We start from the raw sequence: 20313 nt of genomic DNA, 5'->3' as shown, positions 1-20313 counted from the left end.
CATTATTGCTGCTTAAGGTGATTCTCCAAATTATTACACACAATAACAATTGGTGCAGGATATACCTCTCGTTTGCCACTTGCCCCTGGTTACTGTATTGTGTAGTTTTCACACATATTTTTTCCACCAACTCTAAACAAATTACTTATGCTTGGAATACAGGGCTACTGAATCTCATAGGCTCAGGTGTAAGACATTTAAAACCATCTTGATGCATCAGCTGAGTTGAAACTACAAACATTCAGACTCCTCTTGCCTTTCAAAGTGGATCAAGCATGTATCGTTTGTTTGCCTTTTGGTAACAAGATCAAACTAATCACTAGATGGAATTTGGGTGAGATTTGTAGACCTTGAGTTACAATGACAATGTTTTTAAATGTGTTTTACAGAATAAATAGCTTTTATAAGTATTTTATTTCGATTCATTCGTTATATGGCATTACCGGTTTTGGATTAAGAATTGTTATTTGAAAGAAATCTCTGAAACAAAACAGCAGTGTGTCTAAGACGTATACAACCTCTCTGCAGACAACCCCCAGGTATCATAAATAACAGATTTAGGTTACGATAAAGGTCGGTGCGATAGCGACCTCAATGTAATACTTATACGGCTCCTTCACGTGCACCTGAAAAAAATTCCCCACCACTGGTGCAGGAGTGGGACCCGGAGGGAGTCTTCCATAACTACTCCGAGAGCCTTTACTTCTCAGCAGTTAAACTAAAAGACAGCACGGTTCCCGCGGGTGCAGCATGCATTTATGCGCTAACGTTTAATGACGTATAGAGAAAGAAAAAAAGTTCTGATAAATAAATTTGACATATTTTCTCAGTGATTCAGTTGCATGCAAAATATGTAATGTTTTCATGTCTGAACTGTTTTACATGCAGATTTTCCCCTAATTTAGTTATTTCGTTATTTACAAATGAGGCGATGCAGACTTCATGTGTATCAACAGAGACTTTATAGATTTACGTCCTGCCATATTGTGCGGCTGCATGTCGGAAATGTCAACAATTTACTTACTTTGTTCAGGTTTTCTATTTGCATATATACATTGCATGACAAATGCACTTTCTGAACTTAATTTAACTGTATTTAACTCAGACCACAGAATAATGACAGAAATAAATCAAATCAATGTCATTAAGCAAAATGATTTACATATTATAATCAGCCACTGTTCAAATGAAATATTTGTGAACCTTCGGTTGAAAGAACACTATTTAATCCAACTGTATCAAGTATTTCATTCAGTCCCTGTTTCAGCCTTCACTTTCTTTGACCTGGTTGATTCAGCCTAGAGAATCTAGTGCAGGAGTGGCCAACCCGCATGCGGCTCTTTGCCTGGTGTCATGCGGCTCCTAACGAGGTCCCCATCCGGCCCGCGATCTTGCCTGCACAAACGGCCTGTTGTGTTACCTCATCAGCTCTGAGGGCGACACACTGCTACATCTTCGTAGTGCGCGGTTTGTTTACAAGCCTAGCGAGCCGCCAACACTTTTAAAACCGGCGTAGTGGAAAACGGGAGACCAGCGGCATGAAGTATCTATTGTGATTCTGAGTCTCGTTGGTGAGACGCGGTCTTCTGTCACACGTTTTGGAATAAACCACATACGAGGTGCAGCAAAGGCACCGCACACGACTGAGGGAGGCTTCAAAACTACTGCTGCTGTCTGTTCCTAAAGGTGAGCGCAGGTCAGTGGCGTTGTAAATAGTGTTGATAACGAAGTTTATCCACTTTTACCTAGAAAACAACAGTTGCGTACATAGCAGAGCTCGTAGTGTGCGTGCGCGCATGCAGGAGCAACCTCGCCGTGCCGTGGCCCACCTCCTCCAACCGGGCCAAACGTCCTGGACTCACATTAGCCAACCCTGCCGTGCTTTAGGGGCCTTCCGGATCCTTACGTTTATATCGAAGTTTGTGTTTGTTTGTTTTTTATGTGCTGTTCGCTTAACTTGAGTTCACCCCGGTATTTTCGTCAATGTGCTACTGTGTATGATGTGGCTCTTTGCTGTAACACGGTAAAAAAAAAGTGGCTCTTGGTCTCTGACGGGTTGCCCACCCCTGATCTAGTGGATCAACGCACCACCATCCCTGAACTTGTCGTCACGATCTGGTTGTGTGGCATACGAGTCACATCATCAGGGAAGAGGTGAGACTGTGCTTCGCTTTTGCAGATTGACCAATAACACAATTCAAGGCAGGTCTAGACTGAAATAATTTTTAATATAATCAAGTTTATCGACATGTGTGATAGAAGTGATCAGGGTATTGTTAAGACTGTGGTTGTCTCAACATTTGGTAACATCTGTTATGCACCATAGTAGCTGTCAGGTTTGATAAACACGCAGAAGTAGGAATTAGTGGCAGTAATTATACAAATTATATAAATCTCTCTTATTTCATAATTCACTGGCCTTATCACATCCATAAACCCAGCAGTAATCTGTTACTTTTTTTTTTTTTTTTTTTTACCAAATTTACAAACAAAGTAAGGTCACACAAAATTTTGAGAATGAAAAACTAGATGGAAAACAAGATCTCTAACCTATGCTGGATATTGAAAGTTTATTTGTCTATATAAACATAGTGTAGTTTGTTCCCAAATATTGCTGTATTAACCAGCAGCATGCTTTCAGTTTGGTCTCACTTGAAAGAGAAGTGTAACCACAAGTTTTGTTTGTTGGTGTTGCTGAGTGCTGTCTATGATCTGTGCACAGCAAAGCACTCGTAGGAACGAGGAATACGGCCAAAGCTACAGATGAGGGGGGTGGTGTCGATCTCCTCTGGTGGCTGGGTGGCCTTGAAGGTGAAGCGCTGGAGGAGGAAGGTGAAGAAGATGAAGAGCTCCACCCGGGCCAGAGATTCACCAAAACAGGCCCGCTTGCCTGAGAACACACACACACACACACACACACACACACACACACACACACACACACACACACACACACACACACACACACACTTTACATAAAAAAGTAGATGCTTGGCATTTAAAATATAGTGTTGTTGCACGGTGGAAGTTTATGTCCTAATTATGCAGGGGTTATGAAGTAGTCAATTAAGTGACCACTTTGTTGGTATTATATTTCTATCCATCCATCCATTTGCATTCGCTTATCCAGGTCCAGGTTACAGGACTAAGCAAGGAAGCCCGGTCACTGCTTCCAGCTCTTCTCAGAGGCATTCCCAGGACAGCTGAGAGATATAATCTCTGCAGTGTGTCCTGGGTCTTCCCCAGGGTCTCCTCCCAGTTGGACATGCCCGGAACACCTCACCAGGAAGGCAGCCAGGGGGCATCCGAACCAGATGCCCGAACCACCTCAACTGGCTCCAGTTTACATGGAGGAGCAGCAGCTCGACTCCTAGATGACCAAACTCCTCACCCTATCTCAAGGGAGAGCCCAGTCACCCTGCGGAGAAATTTTATTTCATCCACTTGTATTCACAATCTCATTCTTTCGGTCACTACTCCGAACTTGTGACCATAGGTGAGAGTCAGAATGTAGACTGACCAGTAAATCAAGAGCTTTGCCTTTTGTCTCAGCTCTCTGTTCACCACAATAGTCCAGTGGAGTGTCCACAACACTACAGCCACCGCATCAATCCACCTGTGAACCTCTCATTCCATCCGTCCATCACTCATGAATAAGAACCCGAGATACTTGAACTCTTCAGCTTGAGGAAAGGACTCACTCCTGACCTAGAGAGGGCACGATTGAGTACCATGGTCTCGGTTTTAGATGTGCTGATTCTCATCCTGGACATCTTGCACTCGGCTGCAATCCGATGCACCAAGAGCTGGAGTGCCTGACCTGATGATGCTAACAGAATCACATCATCCGCAAAAGAGAGACATGGAATCCTGAGGCCACCACACCGAACCCCCTGATCCAGAGTGGAACTCAGTCCAGACAACGTTCACCCCCAAAGAGTTTCACAACTACCCTGCTGGGGGGGGGGGGGGGGGGGAGTGTAGATTTTTGACCGGGGGGGGGGGTCGATTGATCGCCAGTAGTTAGCGAATTAGTAACTCGTGTGATCAGTCAATCACAATCAGTCAAATGCGTGTTTTCCACTACGCCGGTTTTAAAAGTATTAGCGGCTCGCTAGGCTTGTAAACAAACCGCGCACCACGAAGATGTAGCAGTGTGTCGCCCTCAGAGCTGATGAGGTAACCGGGCCACGACACAGACCGTTAGTGCAGGTGAACGCGGACCGGCTGGGGAGCCGCATGAAACCAGGCAAAGAGCCGCAGTTTGCCTTGGGAGACTCTACCAGGGGTGTTGCCCTTGACAACATGCAGCCGTGCAAACCCCTCCACCATGATAAGATGGATCCACAGAGGAGATCTCATAATGAGGTATATTTAAGGCTATTCTATTTCAATTTAGGAAATGGAATAAAGTAGCTCTAGCAGACCTTGAGCTGACTTTTTTTGTTTGTTTGTTATTAATGTGTGTTAAAGCAGAGGAAAAAAATTAGTTTATGAAAACATGGAAGGCAAATAATTGTACAAGCTTGAGATATTGTTCTTTAACAGGTCCAAATTTAACTGTAAATATCCTGACATTCCAACAATGTGTACTGGAAGTACAGAGGAGTAAAATAGGTGGACACATTGTACACATTACAGGAGTTGAGTCAGGGACACACTTCCTAGCTTTAAACTTACCCATTCCAAAGGCAACAAATGCGTCGTTCTTCTTGAATCGTCCCTTTTCATCAAGGAAGTTGTTTGGATCAAAATGGTCCGAGTTCTTCCATAGTTTAGGGTCAGAGAGCACAGAACAAAACAATGGAAGAATAACCGTTCCCTGCAGAAACAGCACAATATTCTCAGCAAAGAAAATGGAAAAGTGAAAAATGGAGTTTGTCAGGAAATTGCAAAAAAGCGACTTGGCTAAAGCACTGCACATTAAAAAACAAATCAAATACCTTGGGGATGAGATAGCTTTTAAACTCAGTGTCATGGAGCATTTTGTGAGGAACACCAATAGGACTGACATCCAGGTTGCGCTGTATCTCGTGGATGACTGCATCTGTGTATGGCATGTTCTGTCTGTCATCCAGGGATGGACACCGGTGTGGCCCCACGACCTCATCAATCTCCTCCTGAACTCGGGCTATGGAGCATGTTATACAGAAATGCCTTACTTTGAATATTAACGACAGCTAGTCCCTCCCTTCTCGAAACGCCCTTGGATCAATACTAAAACTTAGTAACTTGGTAAGAAAGTTAGTTGAAGTGGAAGTCGGAATTAGGAGTTGGAAAGGAGCCAAAACATCGCTACAAGAAATGGGCCTGGATTTCCACAAAAACATCAATCTCAAGGGAATCCAAGAGCTAAGTATAAAATAATATTAAGTTAAGCCGGACATATGTTTAGCCGTGAGTTCATTTAAATTCAAGTAATTTGCTCTAACGCATGTCGCAAAGTTGTCTTGCCTCCTGTGTTTGTAGAGTTAGGATTAATTCTGTCTTCAGAAGAAATTAATACAAATTCTACAGTAGCGCATAAAGACTGGCGAGCGAGCACTACTGCCCAAGTCCATGAAGGCCTTGATTACTCAGCCAAATATAATATCATATATCGTCACTGTGGTCACATAGGTCACTGTGAGTGCTTGGTATAACCTCGGAAAGTATGCGTGGGTTTATTTTGGACCTCTAAATACAGCGTATTCCTGCTGGCACCAGTGGACAGCCATCCGAGTCTGGAAGATTCTCGCCCTGAGTAAGGCGCCTTCATTCATCATGCCACTTTGATGCCAGTCTTGTTGCTGCCATTATAATTCATACTCACTGTAGGATTACCTTCTCTGACAAAAGTGATACATTTTAGCCAGTCCTTAGCTTGCGTTTCAGACCTAGCTGTTATCTAATTTTAGCACAGATGTAAGACACGCCAGTATCTTCCAGTTAATAGTTTCCTCCGTTTTCATTTAATTTAATCATCGTAGCTTTTGGGTTGGTTAACATTGGTTTAAATGGTCTGTGGAGTTTTTTTTTCCATAGCTAGTTTAATTAACTTAAGTTGGTTTGTCCTTCCTCTGATTCAGTTAATAACTTGATTAACTCTCTGAACCTAAACCAAGTTTTTGACCTGATGCATCGTATGCATTATAATATTAAATTGTTTATCTATTGATCAATAAAATTAGCATTTGTTAATCAAACCAATTACTGTGGCAAAAATATTTCAACCAGTGGTACTGGGTCACTGCGCAGACTCTGAGCTTCACCTTCGGTAATGAGACTGATATATCATCATTTCATCTATTCCAGTTATAACAAACATATTTCCCTGAAATTATTCATAATCAATTACTGATGCATTTTCAGATTTGCAATCTCTCATTTCCACTGATTTCGACCATTGATTTGCAGGAAGGCTGAACGCAGATAGCGTAGAACAAAACTTCTGATTCACAAAGAAATATACAAAGATTTGCTGCATGCTCACAATATAAATTATATGCAAAACTTTTATTCCAACATTATCAAATTACTCTTCTTAGTGGTTGAATGAATGAATGTTCAATATATATATACAACCAATCACACACACACCGGCGAGAAGCGGCAGCCAATTGCGCACTCTCTACCGGAAGCCACAGCCCCCTGGGGGACTGAATGGGGTGCAGGAAGGGGAGAGAGGACAGACCCTAGTGGCAGAGCACCATCCACCACTGGGCATACAAGCATGCGCACACACACACACTACTTTTTATTGAACATGGAGACACAGACTCACACTCAGGGGGAATTTGTCAGGCACTGCCAATTTACCTAACCTCCATGTTTTTGGACTGTGGGAGGAAACCGGAGATCCCGGAGAAAACCCACGCAGACACAGGGAGAACATGGAAACTCCACTCAGATAGGGATTTGAACCCAAGACCCCAATGCTGAGAGGCAAACGTGCTAACCACCAAGCCACCGTGTTGCCGTGGTTGACAAATTAACAAATGTGCACACAAATGGCCCCTGAACTAATATCAATTATTCAATGTAATGAGTTTGCATCTTTCTTTAATAACAAAATTCTCAAAATCAGACAAGATATTAGTATGTCTCTGCTCACAAATCAGCCTGTGACTTGGCCATCACCACGTAAAACTATCATGGAAATGCCACAATTTAGTGCTGTTAACAATGAATACTTAATTGAGACAGTGAGGAACCTTAAATCATTTACATGCAGCCTTGACCCTCTACCTAATACCTCCTTAAAGAATGTGTTTCACTCAAGAGCAGATGACATTCATCAGATAGTAAACACTCTTATTGGGTGTTTTTCCTAATGCACTGAAAACTACAGTGGTGAGGCCTCTGTTAAAAAAGATAAATTTGGAGGCATCTGTGCAAAGTAATTACAGACCTACCAGAAATATACCATTTATTGGGAAAATTATTTATTGGTTGTCAGTCATTGTATGTTGGTATCTTGGTGTGTTCAGCTTGCTGTTTCCCTCTGCCCTCTCAGCTTCCTTGTATTCCCAGTTCATTTTCTGTTTCTTTGTTTTGCAGTCTGTTTCTCGTCCTCGCTCTGTTGTATATTCTGATTGGTATCTGTGTGTCTCTTGTATTTTGGTTGGGTAAGTTTCTCTTCTTGTCCATATTCCTCGTTCTTCTCATGTTTGCCGGTTGTTACGCTGTTCTGTTCGTAGTTCACGTCGACCTCCTTGTGTATCCTATGCACGAGTTTGTTCTTGGTGTCCGATAGGTTGCCCTATGTCAGTTTGGATTCCCTGTTCTGTCGTGTACTTATGCTCCATATTCTTGTTGGTTTCTCGTTTATCAGTTATATTCCCCATGCCTGTATTAGTGTTGTGTTTTACGTGTGTTGTTCATTGTTTGTTAACCGAGTACTGACTATTTTTGAGTTGCTTCATATATGCTTCTCTTGACATTTGTCAGTTGGTGTGTTGTGCTTACCTTGATTAAACCCCTCTTCTCCTGCATTTGTGTCTCGCCTGCTCCATACAATCGTTACACTGACTGATTTTCTGTCTGTCTAGACACATTTCAGCCAGGATTTCGACCTACTCACAGTACTGAAACTGCCCCAAGGTAATTAAGGATATTCGAATGAATATAGATTCAAGGAAGCTGTCTGTTCTACTATTCCTTGACTTTAGTGTAGCCTTTGATACTGTAGACCAGGGATGTCAAAGTCAAATACACCGAGGGCCAAAAAACCAAATTTGCTACAAGCTGAGGGCCGGACTGGTTCAATGTTTATTTAAACATATTGAAATGATTGCACATAGCCCATTGAACCAAGACCTAAGTATATATTATTTAATGCTTATTTTTATTTATTTATTTAAATGAATAAAGCAATATTTTCTAATGGATCCGTCAGTAATTTCAAGTGAAAACATTTTTCAACAATCAAACAGATAAAAACAAACTTCATTCAAAGAAAACATGTCCTGTACATTAAATGAATAAAGTAATAAAGGTTTGAAAAGTGCTGGAATTTAGGCTAAAGTACTTGAAAATGCTTATAATTGTAACTACTTCGTTTCACAACAAATAGCTATCTGACTGAACAGTTCTCTTGTATTTGTCACGGTGAGGGGGCCGCCCAGACAGACGTCTTCATAGCGGGGCTGAAACCCGACCTAAGGGCGGAACTGAGCTGTCGGCCCGAGGGAGAAGACCTGAACCAGATGGTGCACCGAGCGATAACTGTGGACAGGCTGCTGCAGGAGCGAAAAGGAGGAGCGGCGCTTCCTCTCACCCTGCAGGCTCCCGTGCACACGCTGCCGCGTGAGACCACGACAGTCGAGCCCATGGACTTGGGTGCTACCGCCCCCCCTCTCACTCGGACCACTGGTCCAAGGAGGGGGCGGGCCAGGGTAAGTATCTCTCTGATGGGTGGTCTGTTAATGTGGGAAGCGTCGGTGTCTTACGGGGCGGTGTCTCTACCTGTGTTTGCCCTAGTGGACTCGGGTGCCTCGGGGAACCTGATCCGGAGGAGCGTTGCCGAGCAGCTGAGGGTGCCCCTGATCCAGCTGGAGAGACCGAGACGCGTGCACGCACTAGACGGGCGACCTGTGGGCGGGGGTTTTATTTCTCACCGCACTGCACCAGTCACCATACACGTTCAGGGCCGAAGGGAACTTATCAGTTTTTATGTAATCCCTTCCACACGTTATTCCATCACGTTAGGTCTCCCCTGGTTTAAGCTTCACAACCCTGTTATTGACTGGTCCACTGGTAAGCTGCTGAAGTGGGTAGCGCCCCTCCAGGGCACCCGGTCTCCCTCCCGTGTGTTCGCGCAATCCACCAGCATTGAGAGCCCTAATATCAGCTCCACCCCAGTCATTCCCGCTCCGTACCGTGATCTCGTGGAGGTGTTCAGCGCTGCCAAGGCCACCCAGTTACCACCCCACCGACCCTGGGACTGTCACATCACCCTCAAGGCAGGTACTACACCACCGCGCGGTCGAGTCTATCCGCTCTTCCAGGAAGAGGAGTGGGTCATGGCTCAGTATGTTAAGGAGGCTCTCGATCAGGACTATATTACTCCCTCCACCTCTCCCGCCTCAGCCAGCGTCTTCTTCGTAAAGAAGAAAGACGGTGGGCTGAGGCCATGCGTAGATTACCGAGGGCTCAATTCCCTCTTAGTGAACTTTTCCTACCCGCTGCCTCTAGTGCCGCCGGCGCTGGAGCGGTTAAGGAAGGCTAAAGTCTTCACTAAACTGGATCTGCGCAGCGCCTACAACCTTATTCGCGTACGCGAGGGTGATGAATGGAAGACGGCGTTTAGTACCTCTACCGGGCACTACGAGTATCGCGTCTTGCCTTATGGCTTGGCCTCTGCTCCGTCATTCTTCCAGGCGTTCATTAACGAGGTCTTAAGGGAGTATCTGAATAGATGCGTTGTCGCTTACATCGATGACATTCTGATCTATTCTCCCTCCTACGACCAACATGTGCGTGATGTACAGGCAGTTCTGGGCACACTTTTGCGCAATCGTTTGTATTGCAAGCTCGAGAAGTGCGAGTTCCATCTCAGCGAGATGAATTTCCTAGGCTACACCATTAGGCCAGGCTCCGTGCACATGCAGCACAGGAAGGTGGAGGCGGTCGTGAAATGGACGCAGCCTCACACACGGCGCGAGCTTCAGAGATTTCTGATTTCATCAGCTGGGCTCATACGTCAGTGGGGACGGGGCACCCAGGGGTGTCAAAAATGGCTCAGTTGTTGGGGGCTCGCTACTGGTGGCTGGGGCTGCACCAGGACGTACTGCAGCAGGTGGCGTCCTGCGCGGTGTGTGCGCGGTGCAAGGTGCCACACACTCCTCCTGCGGGTAAGCTCCTCCCTCTCCCTGCACCCAAGCAGCCGTGGACGCACATCGCTCTGGACTTTGTCACGGACCTCCCCCCGTCCGAGGAGAACACGGTCATCATGGTGGTGATAGACCGGTTCTCGAAGATGGTTCGCTTCCTCCCCTTGCGGGGCCTGCCCACCGCGTGGGAGACTGCGGATCTTCTGTTTCGGCACGTATTCCGGCAGTTCGGTCTGCCTGAGGATATCGTGTTGGACAGGGGACCGCAGTTTACCTCGCGTGTGTGGAGGGAATTCCTGTCCAAGCTGAATATCACGGTGAGCCTAACCTCTGGTTACCATCCACAGGCTAATGGACAGGTGGAACGCGCGAACCAGGAGGTGGGAAAATTCCTGCGCGCGTACTGCAGCGAGCACGCGGACACATGGTGCGCCCTTCTGCCCTGGGCCGAGTACGCACAGAACTCCCTCACTCATTCCAGCACGGGGATGACATCGTTCGAGTGCGTGCTCGGTCGCCAGCCGCCACTCTATCCTTGGAACGCCGCGTCCTCAGACCAGCCCATCATCGAGGAGTGGTGTAAGAGGAGCGAGCGGGTGTGGGAGGACACCCATCAGTGGCTGAAGGAGGCGATCCGGCGTTTCAAAAGGAAAGCCGACCGTCGGAGGGGAGAGGCCCCATCTTATCAGGTAGGGGATAAGGTGTGGGTCTCCACCGAAGATGGACGCCTGGGCAGGAGAGGTAAACTGGGGGAGAGATATGCCGGCCCGTACGTCATCTTGAGACGGCTTAACCCAGTGACATACCGCATCAGTCTGCCCGAAGACAGACGTGTGTCGCGTGCATTTCATGTGTCCGCTCTCAAGCCATACAGAGCAGGTGCATTGGAGGAGGCCTCGACGTCACGGCCGCCCTCGCCGCTGCAGTTACCGGACGGACCCGCGTACCTCGTGGAGAGGTTACTGGACTCGAGGCGCAGAAAGGGTGGCTTACAGTACCTGGTGGACTGGATCGGATACGGACCGGAGGAGCGCTCCTGGATACAGGCCTCTCAAGTGGTAGGCCCCTCCCTTATCGCCGACTTCCACAGGGAACATCCAGACCGGCCAGCTCCGCGGCAACGGGGAAGACCGCGTGGGAGTCGACGGGAGGGGTCCTTGGGGGAGGGCTCTGTCATGGTGAGGGAGCCGGGTCGCCACCAGAGGGCGCGCATCCTGGCCAGCAGCCGATCCCAGCACACACCCCCGCGCACGCAACCACTCCCACAGTCACAATCACCATCATACTGAGCACCCGTTTCTTGTTTACTTTGCTCTTCTTAAGCCCGCAGGTCGTCTGGTCCAGTGCTGCACATTGCCGCTACATGAGTGTCTCTGGTCTCTGCGTGTCCGTCACTGCGTTCCCTACCTGCGTGCTCGCTACGAGCTTTACTTTGCATCACTTGCAGTGTGTGCGCTAAGAGCTTTACTGGTGTGCGCTACGAGCTTTACCTTGCATCACTTGCAGTGTGCGCTAAGAGCTTTACTGGTTTGGTTGCCATGGACAATAAACATCCTTCTGTTCAAACCCCGCCTCCGGCTGCCTCTGTCCCGACGCCTCCGGCGTCACAGTATTATGTTAACAAATACGAGCCTCTTGTAATTCCAGGACGAAACATGAGAGAATGTGAAGACGTTAAGATTGGGCGTTTTGAAAATAAACAACCATTAAATAATGTGAATGAAAAGCAAATTATTTCGAATAATTTCGAATATATGTATAAATATTTAACTTAATTAAGTTTAACGTGCTGGGAAATATTAAAATGGACCTTGAATGTGATGTACAAGTGCTTGAATTCCACCTTGTAAAGGTGTATGAACCCTGCAAACATGACTGTTCATTGCGCTGAGGCGCGGCGCGCACAAAGTTACAAAATTCGAGAGGTGCACGACCTCGTGAATCAACAGCGAGGCCTATCATTACCCAGTCCAAACCGGAAACCCAATTTTGACTCCCTCGCGCACGGGCGGAGCCACTGCGATTACGTAATTTTCGCCGCGCGAACCCTCGCTGCTTGTGCGCGCTGCAGTGACTTCGCGGGCTACCGTTGCATTGGTTGGAATGTAGTGTTTGTGCGTGCAAAACACCAGTGGGCGGCTGTGGCCTGCGGGCCGGTTTTAATAGTAATTAAATATCATCCAGGGGGCCATAGATAATCAATTCGTGGGCTGGATCTGGCCCGCGGGCCTTGACTTTGACATATGTGCTGTAGACCATAACATTCTTATAGATAGACTAGAGAAGTGGGCTGGTCTCAGTCCTAAATGGTTCACTTCTTGCCTGCAAGGCAGGAATTATTTTGTTGAAATCAACAATAAGATTTCTGAAAAGAGTGCCAGTGACTTGTCGTGTTCCACAAGGTTCAATTCTTGAGCCACTCCTATTCAATTTAAACATGCTTCCACTTGGACAGATCATACTAGACATAGGGCTGTCATAACATAGCTATGCACTTTGAATTGCCAGTGTGTATGAAAGGTGCTATATAAATAAAGTTGCTTTGTCTGTTCTAAGATATTGCAGGCATATTGGATCACAGGCCCAAAAACAGTACGTGTTTCACAGCACAAACTAAGGCAGTTTGGACGTGCACAGCTTCAGTGTGAGTGGTAAAACATGAATGTTTGAAGTGATCTGATTGCTCACCTTGGACATCTGGATGCTTCATCATGAGCAGCAGGGCCTGTCGGAGAGTACTGGAGGTGGTCTCAGTACCACCACTGAACAAGTTCCAGGCTGTGCTCAATAAGTTGTCAATATTAAATTCTGTATTGGGATTGTGTTTCTCCTGCAGAAGAAACTCACAGAAATTAGACATTCTCTACCAGAGTCCTTCACTCTGTAGTTATGGCTTTGTTATCTTTGCTAAGATTTGTTTTTTAATGAGGAAATATCTATTTGAAAAAGATTCTATGCGGTTTAGTAGAAAAATTAATTTTAATTAGTGCTGTCAATTCTAGGTGCCGCGATTAAAAGTCCTCACCAGGATTTTGCTCAAGCTTGCTAGATTTTTAAATTAGCAATCCAGGTAAAATTAGTGGAATCAACACAATCCAGGAAGCCTGAGCAAAATCCTGGTGAGGACTTTTAATCGCGGCACCTGGAATTGACAGCACTAATTTTAATGTTTCAGATATCTGAAGAGACAAGAACAGAAATATAATTTATGTTCCTATTTCAGTAGCTATTTTGTAACTCTGTATATCAATAATACCACAATTAGGTGTTTTCTGGCAAAACTTCAACATCATGAACAAATATTTTTGCAGACCGACATAATATCGTTACTCGGATAAAAATGCATACCAAAACATGCATGCTATCTTAATGGCACTGATAACAATTTTACCTCTTCAGCTTGTATGAGGAAAGCTTCAAGAAAGTCCTGCGGTGGTGAAGTAATATCTAGTGTTTTCATCCTTGACTCAGCTTCATGTCTTAGCAAACCTCTGACTCTTTCATGCATCTTAAATATATCATGGTGTCGTCCAGGAAAGAGGCCGACTAATCTAGGGAAAATGTTATAGGCCTGTATGAGAAAAAAGACAGAGGTGTTAATGAAAGAAACCATGTGCAGAGGGTTATTGTTTGCCTGTCTTAACTGTGGTTTGCATTCAACAATCTCCTGTGATGGGTCATAATGTATAGTTACAAAATCCTCAGAGACAAAGTCATTCAGAAATAGCATGTGTAGGTAAATGTGTACATAAAACCTAGTCAACTAGACCTTCTCAGATGAAATTCTAGATATTCTCAGAGCCCCTTGGGATTTAAAAGTTTTGGGTCAGATTAAATTGATTGTATTTCTCTGTATTTTTTACTTCCCTTAAAAAGAATGTAATTTATCATCATAACATAATGCAGTACGTTGCCAGAGAGGGAAATGCAGTAAATCCATGGTGAGTTTAGATTAGTTCGGTTTTTTGTTTCCTCTACTCAACTTGCCTCAGGTAAGCCAAAAAAAAGCATTGTGGTGTTTAACTAAAATTCAGATATTACCTGCCCAAGAGGACTCGATAAGAAAGCAAAGTACTCATCAGTGGTTTCAATGATCATCTTGAGCTGTGGGTCATTAGATTCAAATCTGTGTCCAAAAAGAACCGAGGAAATCATATTGCACACTGCTTCAGATAATGAGTCTCGGGGATTGAAAGCAGAGTCTGTAAGGAAAATAAATGTTTTTACAACATTTTTTGGAGCCAGACATTTGTCATTCAATATTTGTCATTCAGACATTTGTCATGTTATTAATATGAATAACAGTGACATTAATTACAACAAGTCATATGAGCACACTCATAAGTGTTGATATTTACTAGAGAGTACAAGTTTAAATGGTCATATAGCTCACACAGTAGTGTGTCTGGAGATTTGCGTTCCAAAAATTACAGAAAATCTGAAGTTTAAGTACATAAACCATAATCAGATAGCAAGGGGCCAGTACCTCCAAATGTGCTGAATGTTTGCACCAGACAGCGAGCTTCCTCCTTCACCTTCTCCTCAATGCTCCTTCGTCCCATCCCAAAGTTCTTCAGGGTTGTCAGACAGAACCTGCGAAGCTGCTTCCACCTGTTGCCATTACTCACCAAAACACCTGCAAAACAGAACACAGCCATTCTGACTCCCACCTCTGTGAATAAAATCCAGACTCTATAGAACATTATTCTTCTAGTTATAGAACTTACCATATCCCTTGGTGGATTTCATTAAGATGGGGTAGTCCAATCTGCCACTGAACTCTTCCCCCATGCCAATCATGGAGTCCTTCAGGGCTTCATATCCAGCAATCACCACAACAGGAGTGCTGGCAAACCAGATGGTGAAGACAGGGCCATACTTTTTGCTGAGCTGATAAGTAATGCAAACAGCATTTTAAGGTTAGTGAACACAAAACAGATGAATCCCCTTCCCTTTCCCTGGAGTGTCCAGATGAACTGGTCAATCAGTTACGATTCATTCAATTAACTACTAAAGATTATGAAATCCAGAACCTGAAATTGAACTTGAGGTCCAGAGTTTAATACTTCTGGTCCAGGAGTGTCAAACAGCAGATTATGTCATTTTCCTGCTCAAACAGCCCTATTTCAATTCAATTCAAGTGCCCCGGGTTTAGTACCACGATCGGTATCACAATTAATGCAACGGCTACTTATCAGATTTATTATGTACTTGTGGAGACAAACGATGACCAGATAAGTTACCACAAGCATGACTGGAATTTCTCAATGATCACCCACATCAACAGTGGTTATAGTCAAGGTTGAACTCGGTACAACTAAAGGGGTCTCTTCTGCTGGCCTTGTTTGATCATCTGGCATGAAGGGAAATCATCATGAAGACTTTTGGAGGGGAGATGAATAAACAATCCTCCTTATATCTCTCAATCAACTTAAAGCTCAGCTGCCTTACAAAAAAATAGGAGCTCAAACACTGGACCTCTGCTCCCTTCACCCAGAACCACAGCCACACTCTCGGACTCTGTATGTTCTGCTATTCAAACACTGTTCCTGTTAATCAAATAACCATAAAGTCGATTTCTTAGCCCACTTTGGCTTTGTCCCGTATGTAGCAAAAAAAATTAACATTTTACAAAATCAATGAAGAATAATCAGTACATGAATCATTTATGATATTAAGCATTACTGTAGTGGCTAAATGTTTGTTCTTAAGTTGACCATTTCTTTCTTCAGATTCATACAAATAACCACTCAGTCAGACGGAATGAACGAGTCTACGCGTTAAAAGTTTGAACAACAGTAGAAAACAGTGTGGTCGCCCCGTTTTTACTGAAGATCTTGCATAACAAACAAACAGCAGGTTTTACATTTGACAGATGCGCAAGCTCCAAAAACGTCATTGCTCAGCGTCAGTTCCTATTGGCTATCCATTCTAGAAAATACTAAACATTAAACTAAATGCAGATTGAACAAAATATAAATGATAAACATAGTAATATAATTATACTGCAATACTAAATATTCTAAACTATACAAATACATCCAAGGAATACCTAAATATGAGCATAAATTAATAAGTAGAAAATGGCACCAATAATTACAGTTACACTTGAAAATTGCTTCACAGGTATCCACATCTGACAATCATGCATCTGTACAGCCCATTCTAGTGAGTCACTCTGGCGGAGTACTAGGGATAAGAATATTTAATGCTGTATATATTTGTGCTGTATGTCTTAGGTTCGATGAGATTCAGGTCTGGACTCTGGCTGGGCCATTCCAAAGCCTTAATCTTATTCCGGTGAAGCCATTCTTTTGTTGGTTTGGATGTGTGCTTTGGGTCCTTGTCGTGCTGAAAGATCATCTTCAGCTTTCTAACAGAAGGCCGAAGGTTTTGTGGCAACCCTGACTGGTATTTGGAGCTGTTCATAAATCCGTCCACCCTGACTAAGGCCCCAGTTCCAGCTGAAGCAAAACAGCCCCATAGCATGGTGCTGCCACCATGTTTCACTGTAGGTATGGTGTTGTTTTGGTCATGAGCAGTGTTGTTTTTGTGCCAATTACACCTTTTGGAATTATGTCTAAATAGTTCAACTTTTGTCCATCTTGCCACCCTACCCCATAGCCCAGACATATGAAGAAGACGGGAGATTGTTGTCACATGTACTGCACAGCCAATACTTGCCAGAAATGCTTGCAGCTCCTTCAGTGTTGCTGTCGGCCTCTTGGCACCCTCCCTGACCAGTTTCCTTCTTGTCTTATTATCAATTTTGGACAGACATCCTGTTCTTGGTAACATCACCGTTGTGCTATATTTTCTCCACTTGATGATGACAGTCTTCACAGTGCCCCATTTAATGAATTGGAAATTCTTTTGAAGCCTTCTCCTGACTGATATCTTTGAATAATGATATCCCACTGATGCTCTGGCAGCTCTTTGTGGACCATGGCTTGAACTGGATGACAAGCCTAATAGAACAGCTGACTGTCACGTTGAGGACCCCGGCCCCTCCCTTTTGGGCGTGTGTCAACGTTGTCCACGTGCTTTGTCTGCGTCAGTGGATATTCGTGGTTATGGTTATGTCGTGTGAATAATGTGTCTCACCTGTAAATCGTCTCGTAATCACGTGGGGCTAATGTGGTGTGTCTATTTAATGTGCGCTCGCGCAGTGTCCTGTGCTCGTCATTGTCTATGTTACACGTTCAGTGTTCAGTGGATGTTCTTCGTGCGCTATATTGCGCAATATTCGTAGTAAAATAAAAGTGACGTCTGTGAAAACAAGGACTCTGTGTCTCGTCCGTCTGCCGCCGCCCAGCGTCACACTGACCTTTATCAGAGACACTTTAATTGGTGACAGGTGTGTGCTGACTCCAATTTAACATGAGTTTGAATGTAATTGGTTAAATCTGAACACAGCCACACCCCCCAGTTCTAAAAGGGTTTGGACACTTACGCAACCACATTATCTCAGTTGTTTATTTTTACTTCTTTATGAATATGAAGATATTTGTCTTGCTGTCATTTTTTTATATGCTGATTGACAAATGTTCTTTTTGATTGTAGACTTACTGGTAAGAAAAGCTGTATTAATTAAATTCCAAGAATATAGATTCTGAGAATATGTATGTTATATGTATGACTATGTATGTTAATAGTGACTCCAATGGTGAAATGTGGTTTTTACACTTTTCTTTGCACCCTGTTCTTCCTCTTTCACACACAGGGTATAAATAACTTATTCCACAATAAACTGGAGCATATCTGACTGCACACTGACTCTGAGTCTTCTGTGCTGCTCAGAATTTCTCTTCAGCGGCCTGAGGGCCTCAATGCAGACATATCCAGACATCCTAGTGTACTTTACGATGTAAAAAGTGCACTATCTTTGAATGCTATGGTTTTACATATCAGAATATAAGAAATCACTGGGTCCTTAACAGGTTTTAAAATAAATCTGTGGTAAGTACAACCTCAGGTGATCAACTGCATAACACATTATAACATACTTTTTATAGCATAAATGCAGATGCAGTGTGTGAAAAATAAAGTCCACCCTTACTGCTACCATAGGAATTAACAGTGTAAATACCAGCCAGCAGCTGCTTATCAAATGCCATTAATTAACGTATGATCAGCAAGTGTGACCTCTTCTATAAATCAGAAATTGTGGCATTTTCCTGGTTTGGAACATTCGGGTCTATGCTAACATAACGCCAAAGAGGAAGGCTAGCAGCAAAGATCTTAGAGAAGCAGTTGTTGCATGCCTATAATTATACAAAGGGTTATAAGATCACTGACAAACAATTTGAAGTCTATCATTGTGTAGTTAGAAAGATTATTTGCAAATGGAAAACAATTCAATGCAGTTATCAGTCTTTCCAGGTGTGGATGTGCCAGCAAATTCACCCCAAGTTAAGACCATGCAATGCTAACAGAAATATAAAAAAAACAAGACTACAAGCCTCAGCATGTTAAATGTTTCAGTAATGTACAAAAAAACACCACGTAAACAAGTATGTGCATAAACCCCTCATACCAGCTCCTTGGTGGAGGAGGGGTGATGTGGGCTCAACTGGGTCACACAAGAGGACAATGAACCCAACCACACCAGTAGATCTACAGCCGAATGGTTGACAAAAAGGTGCTGCAATGGCTCAGTCCATGTCCAGAACTGAACCAAACTGAAATGCTGTGGTGGGTTTTAAAGAGAGCATGTATTAACAAATGCTCACAAATTTTTCCCAGGAGTGGATTTCATAGTATTCTAGAGTCAAACATGAAACCATCTATCCAACAGCTAAAGGTTGGCTGACATTGGGTCATGCAAGAGGACGATGAACCCAACCATACCAGTAAATCTATAGATTGTATACAACAGAATAGCTGAAAAAACAATCAAGGTGTTGCAATGGCCCAGTCAAAGTCCAGACTTCAACCCATTTGAAATGTTGTGGTGATTTATTAGTTAATTGTATTAATTACCAAATGCCCACATACCTCAAAGAACTGTGGGCCAAAATGGGCCAGAACTCCTCCAGAATGATGTGAGAGACTGACAGTCATACTGAAAAAATATTATATCAAATTTTTTTCTGCTAAAGGTGATTCTACAAATTATTGAATCATGGGGTGTACTTAATATTTCATACACAGCTTCTCCACCTTGGCTTGATTTTTGTTAAATAATGACATGGTGGAGTCTCTCTATTGTTCATTTATCTCATTTAAAGATCTGCTAAAGGCCAGATGAATGATCAAAGATTTAAAGAGATGGAACATCTGTTATGTTTCCTTAAGCTGTAGGTGCATGTTAGAAGAACACAGATACAAGTCACTGGTATGATAGCTTACCGACCTCAATGTAATACTTATATGGCTCCTTCACGTGCACCTGAAAAAAATTCCCCACCACTGGTGCAGGAGTGGGACCCGGAGGGAGTCTTCCATAACTACTCCGAGAGCCTTTACCGAGACGTTTCCAGATTAGAAATAAAACAACGACAGCCATAACTACAGACAGAAAGTTTGTCTGTAAACTTAGTAATAGATCCATGTTTGTATTTAAAAACAGTCGAAAATTAAAAGGATGAAAACACGGATTTAGTGGTTATTAAAGTTCGAAGTACTCTAAACCAATCCAGGTGTATGTCAGCAGCTCGGCTATGTGACAGCACGTATTTATACGCGAACGTTTGATGACGTATAAGAGTAGATGGAGAAAAATGAGACATATTTTTCTCAAGGAACTAATCGTACATCGTAATCGTTTTAATCTATAATGTAAACAACTTTCAAATTTTTGTCACTAATTAGTTGCTTTTGTAGATCAACGGTACGGTATGACGGTATGCAAAATAAATAATATAGGCCTATTTTACTTTTGCATGCAAGTTTTTTAGTTATTATCGGGCAGACTTCATGTGTATCCAGAGAGGCTTTATATAGATTGTGATGTCCTGACAAATTATGTAGGCTACTGCATCTGTCGGAAATTATAACA

General features: G+C 43.7%; 1 protein-coding gene and 1 long non-coding RNA gene across 2 annotated transcripts; one reads left to right on the top strand and one right to left on the bottom strand.

The window, feature by feature from the left end:
* Positions 1–1437: 1437 nt before the first annotated feature.
* Positions 1438–2854, top strand: LOC143477345 (uncharacterized). The gene is made up of 3 exons (XR_013121548.1): positions 1438–1686; positions 2076–2154; positions 2723–2854. It is a non-coding gene; the product is annotated as an uncharacterized LOC143477345 (long non-coding RNA).
* LOC143477337 (cytochrome P450 2M1-like) lies at positions 2575–20044 on the bottom strand. The gene is made up of 9 exons (XM_076975926.1): positions 19669–20044; positions 15041–15203; positions 14800–14949; positions 14355–14515; positions 13705–13884; positions 13002–13143; positions 4944–5131; positions 4681–4822; positions 2575–2890 (listed from the first exon to the last, which is right to left on the bottom strand). The coding sequence occupies exons 1-9, from the start codon at positions 19864–19866 to the stop codon at positions 2706–2708; spliced, it is 1509 nt and encodes a 502-aa protein (XP_076832041.1). The 5' UTR covers positions 19867–20044; the 3' UTR covers positions 2575–2705.
* Positions 20045–20313: the final 269 nt, after the last annotated feature.

This window comes from Brachyhypopomus gauderio, chromosome 16 (genome assembly GCF_052324685.1).
Source record: "Brachyhypopomus gauderio isolate BG-103 chromosome 16, BGAUD_0.2, whole genome shotgun sequence".
In the NCBI taxonomy this organism is placed as follows: Eukaryota; Metazoa; Chordata; class Actinopteri; order Gymnotiformes; family Hypopomidae; genus Brachyhypopomus; species Brachyhypopomus gauderio.
This window is presented reverse-complemented; position numbering and strand designations above follow the sequence as displayed.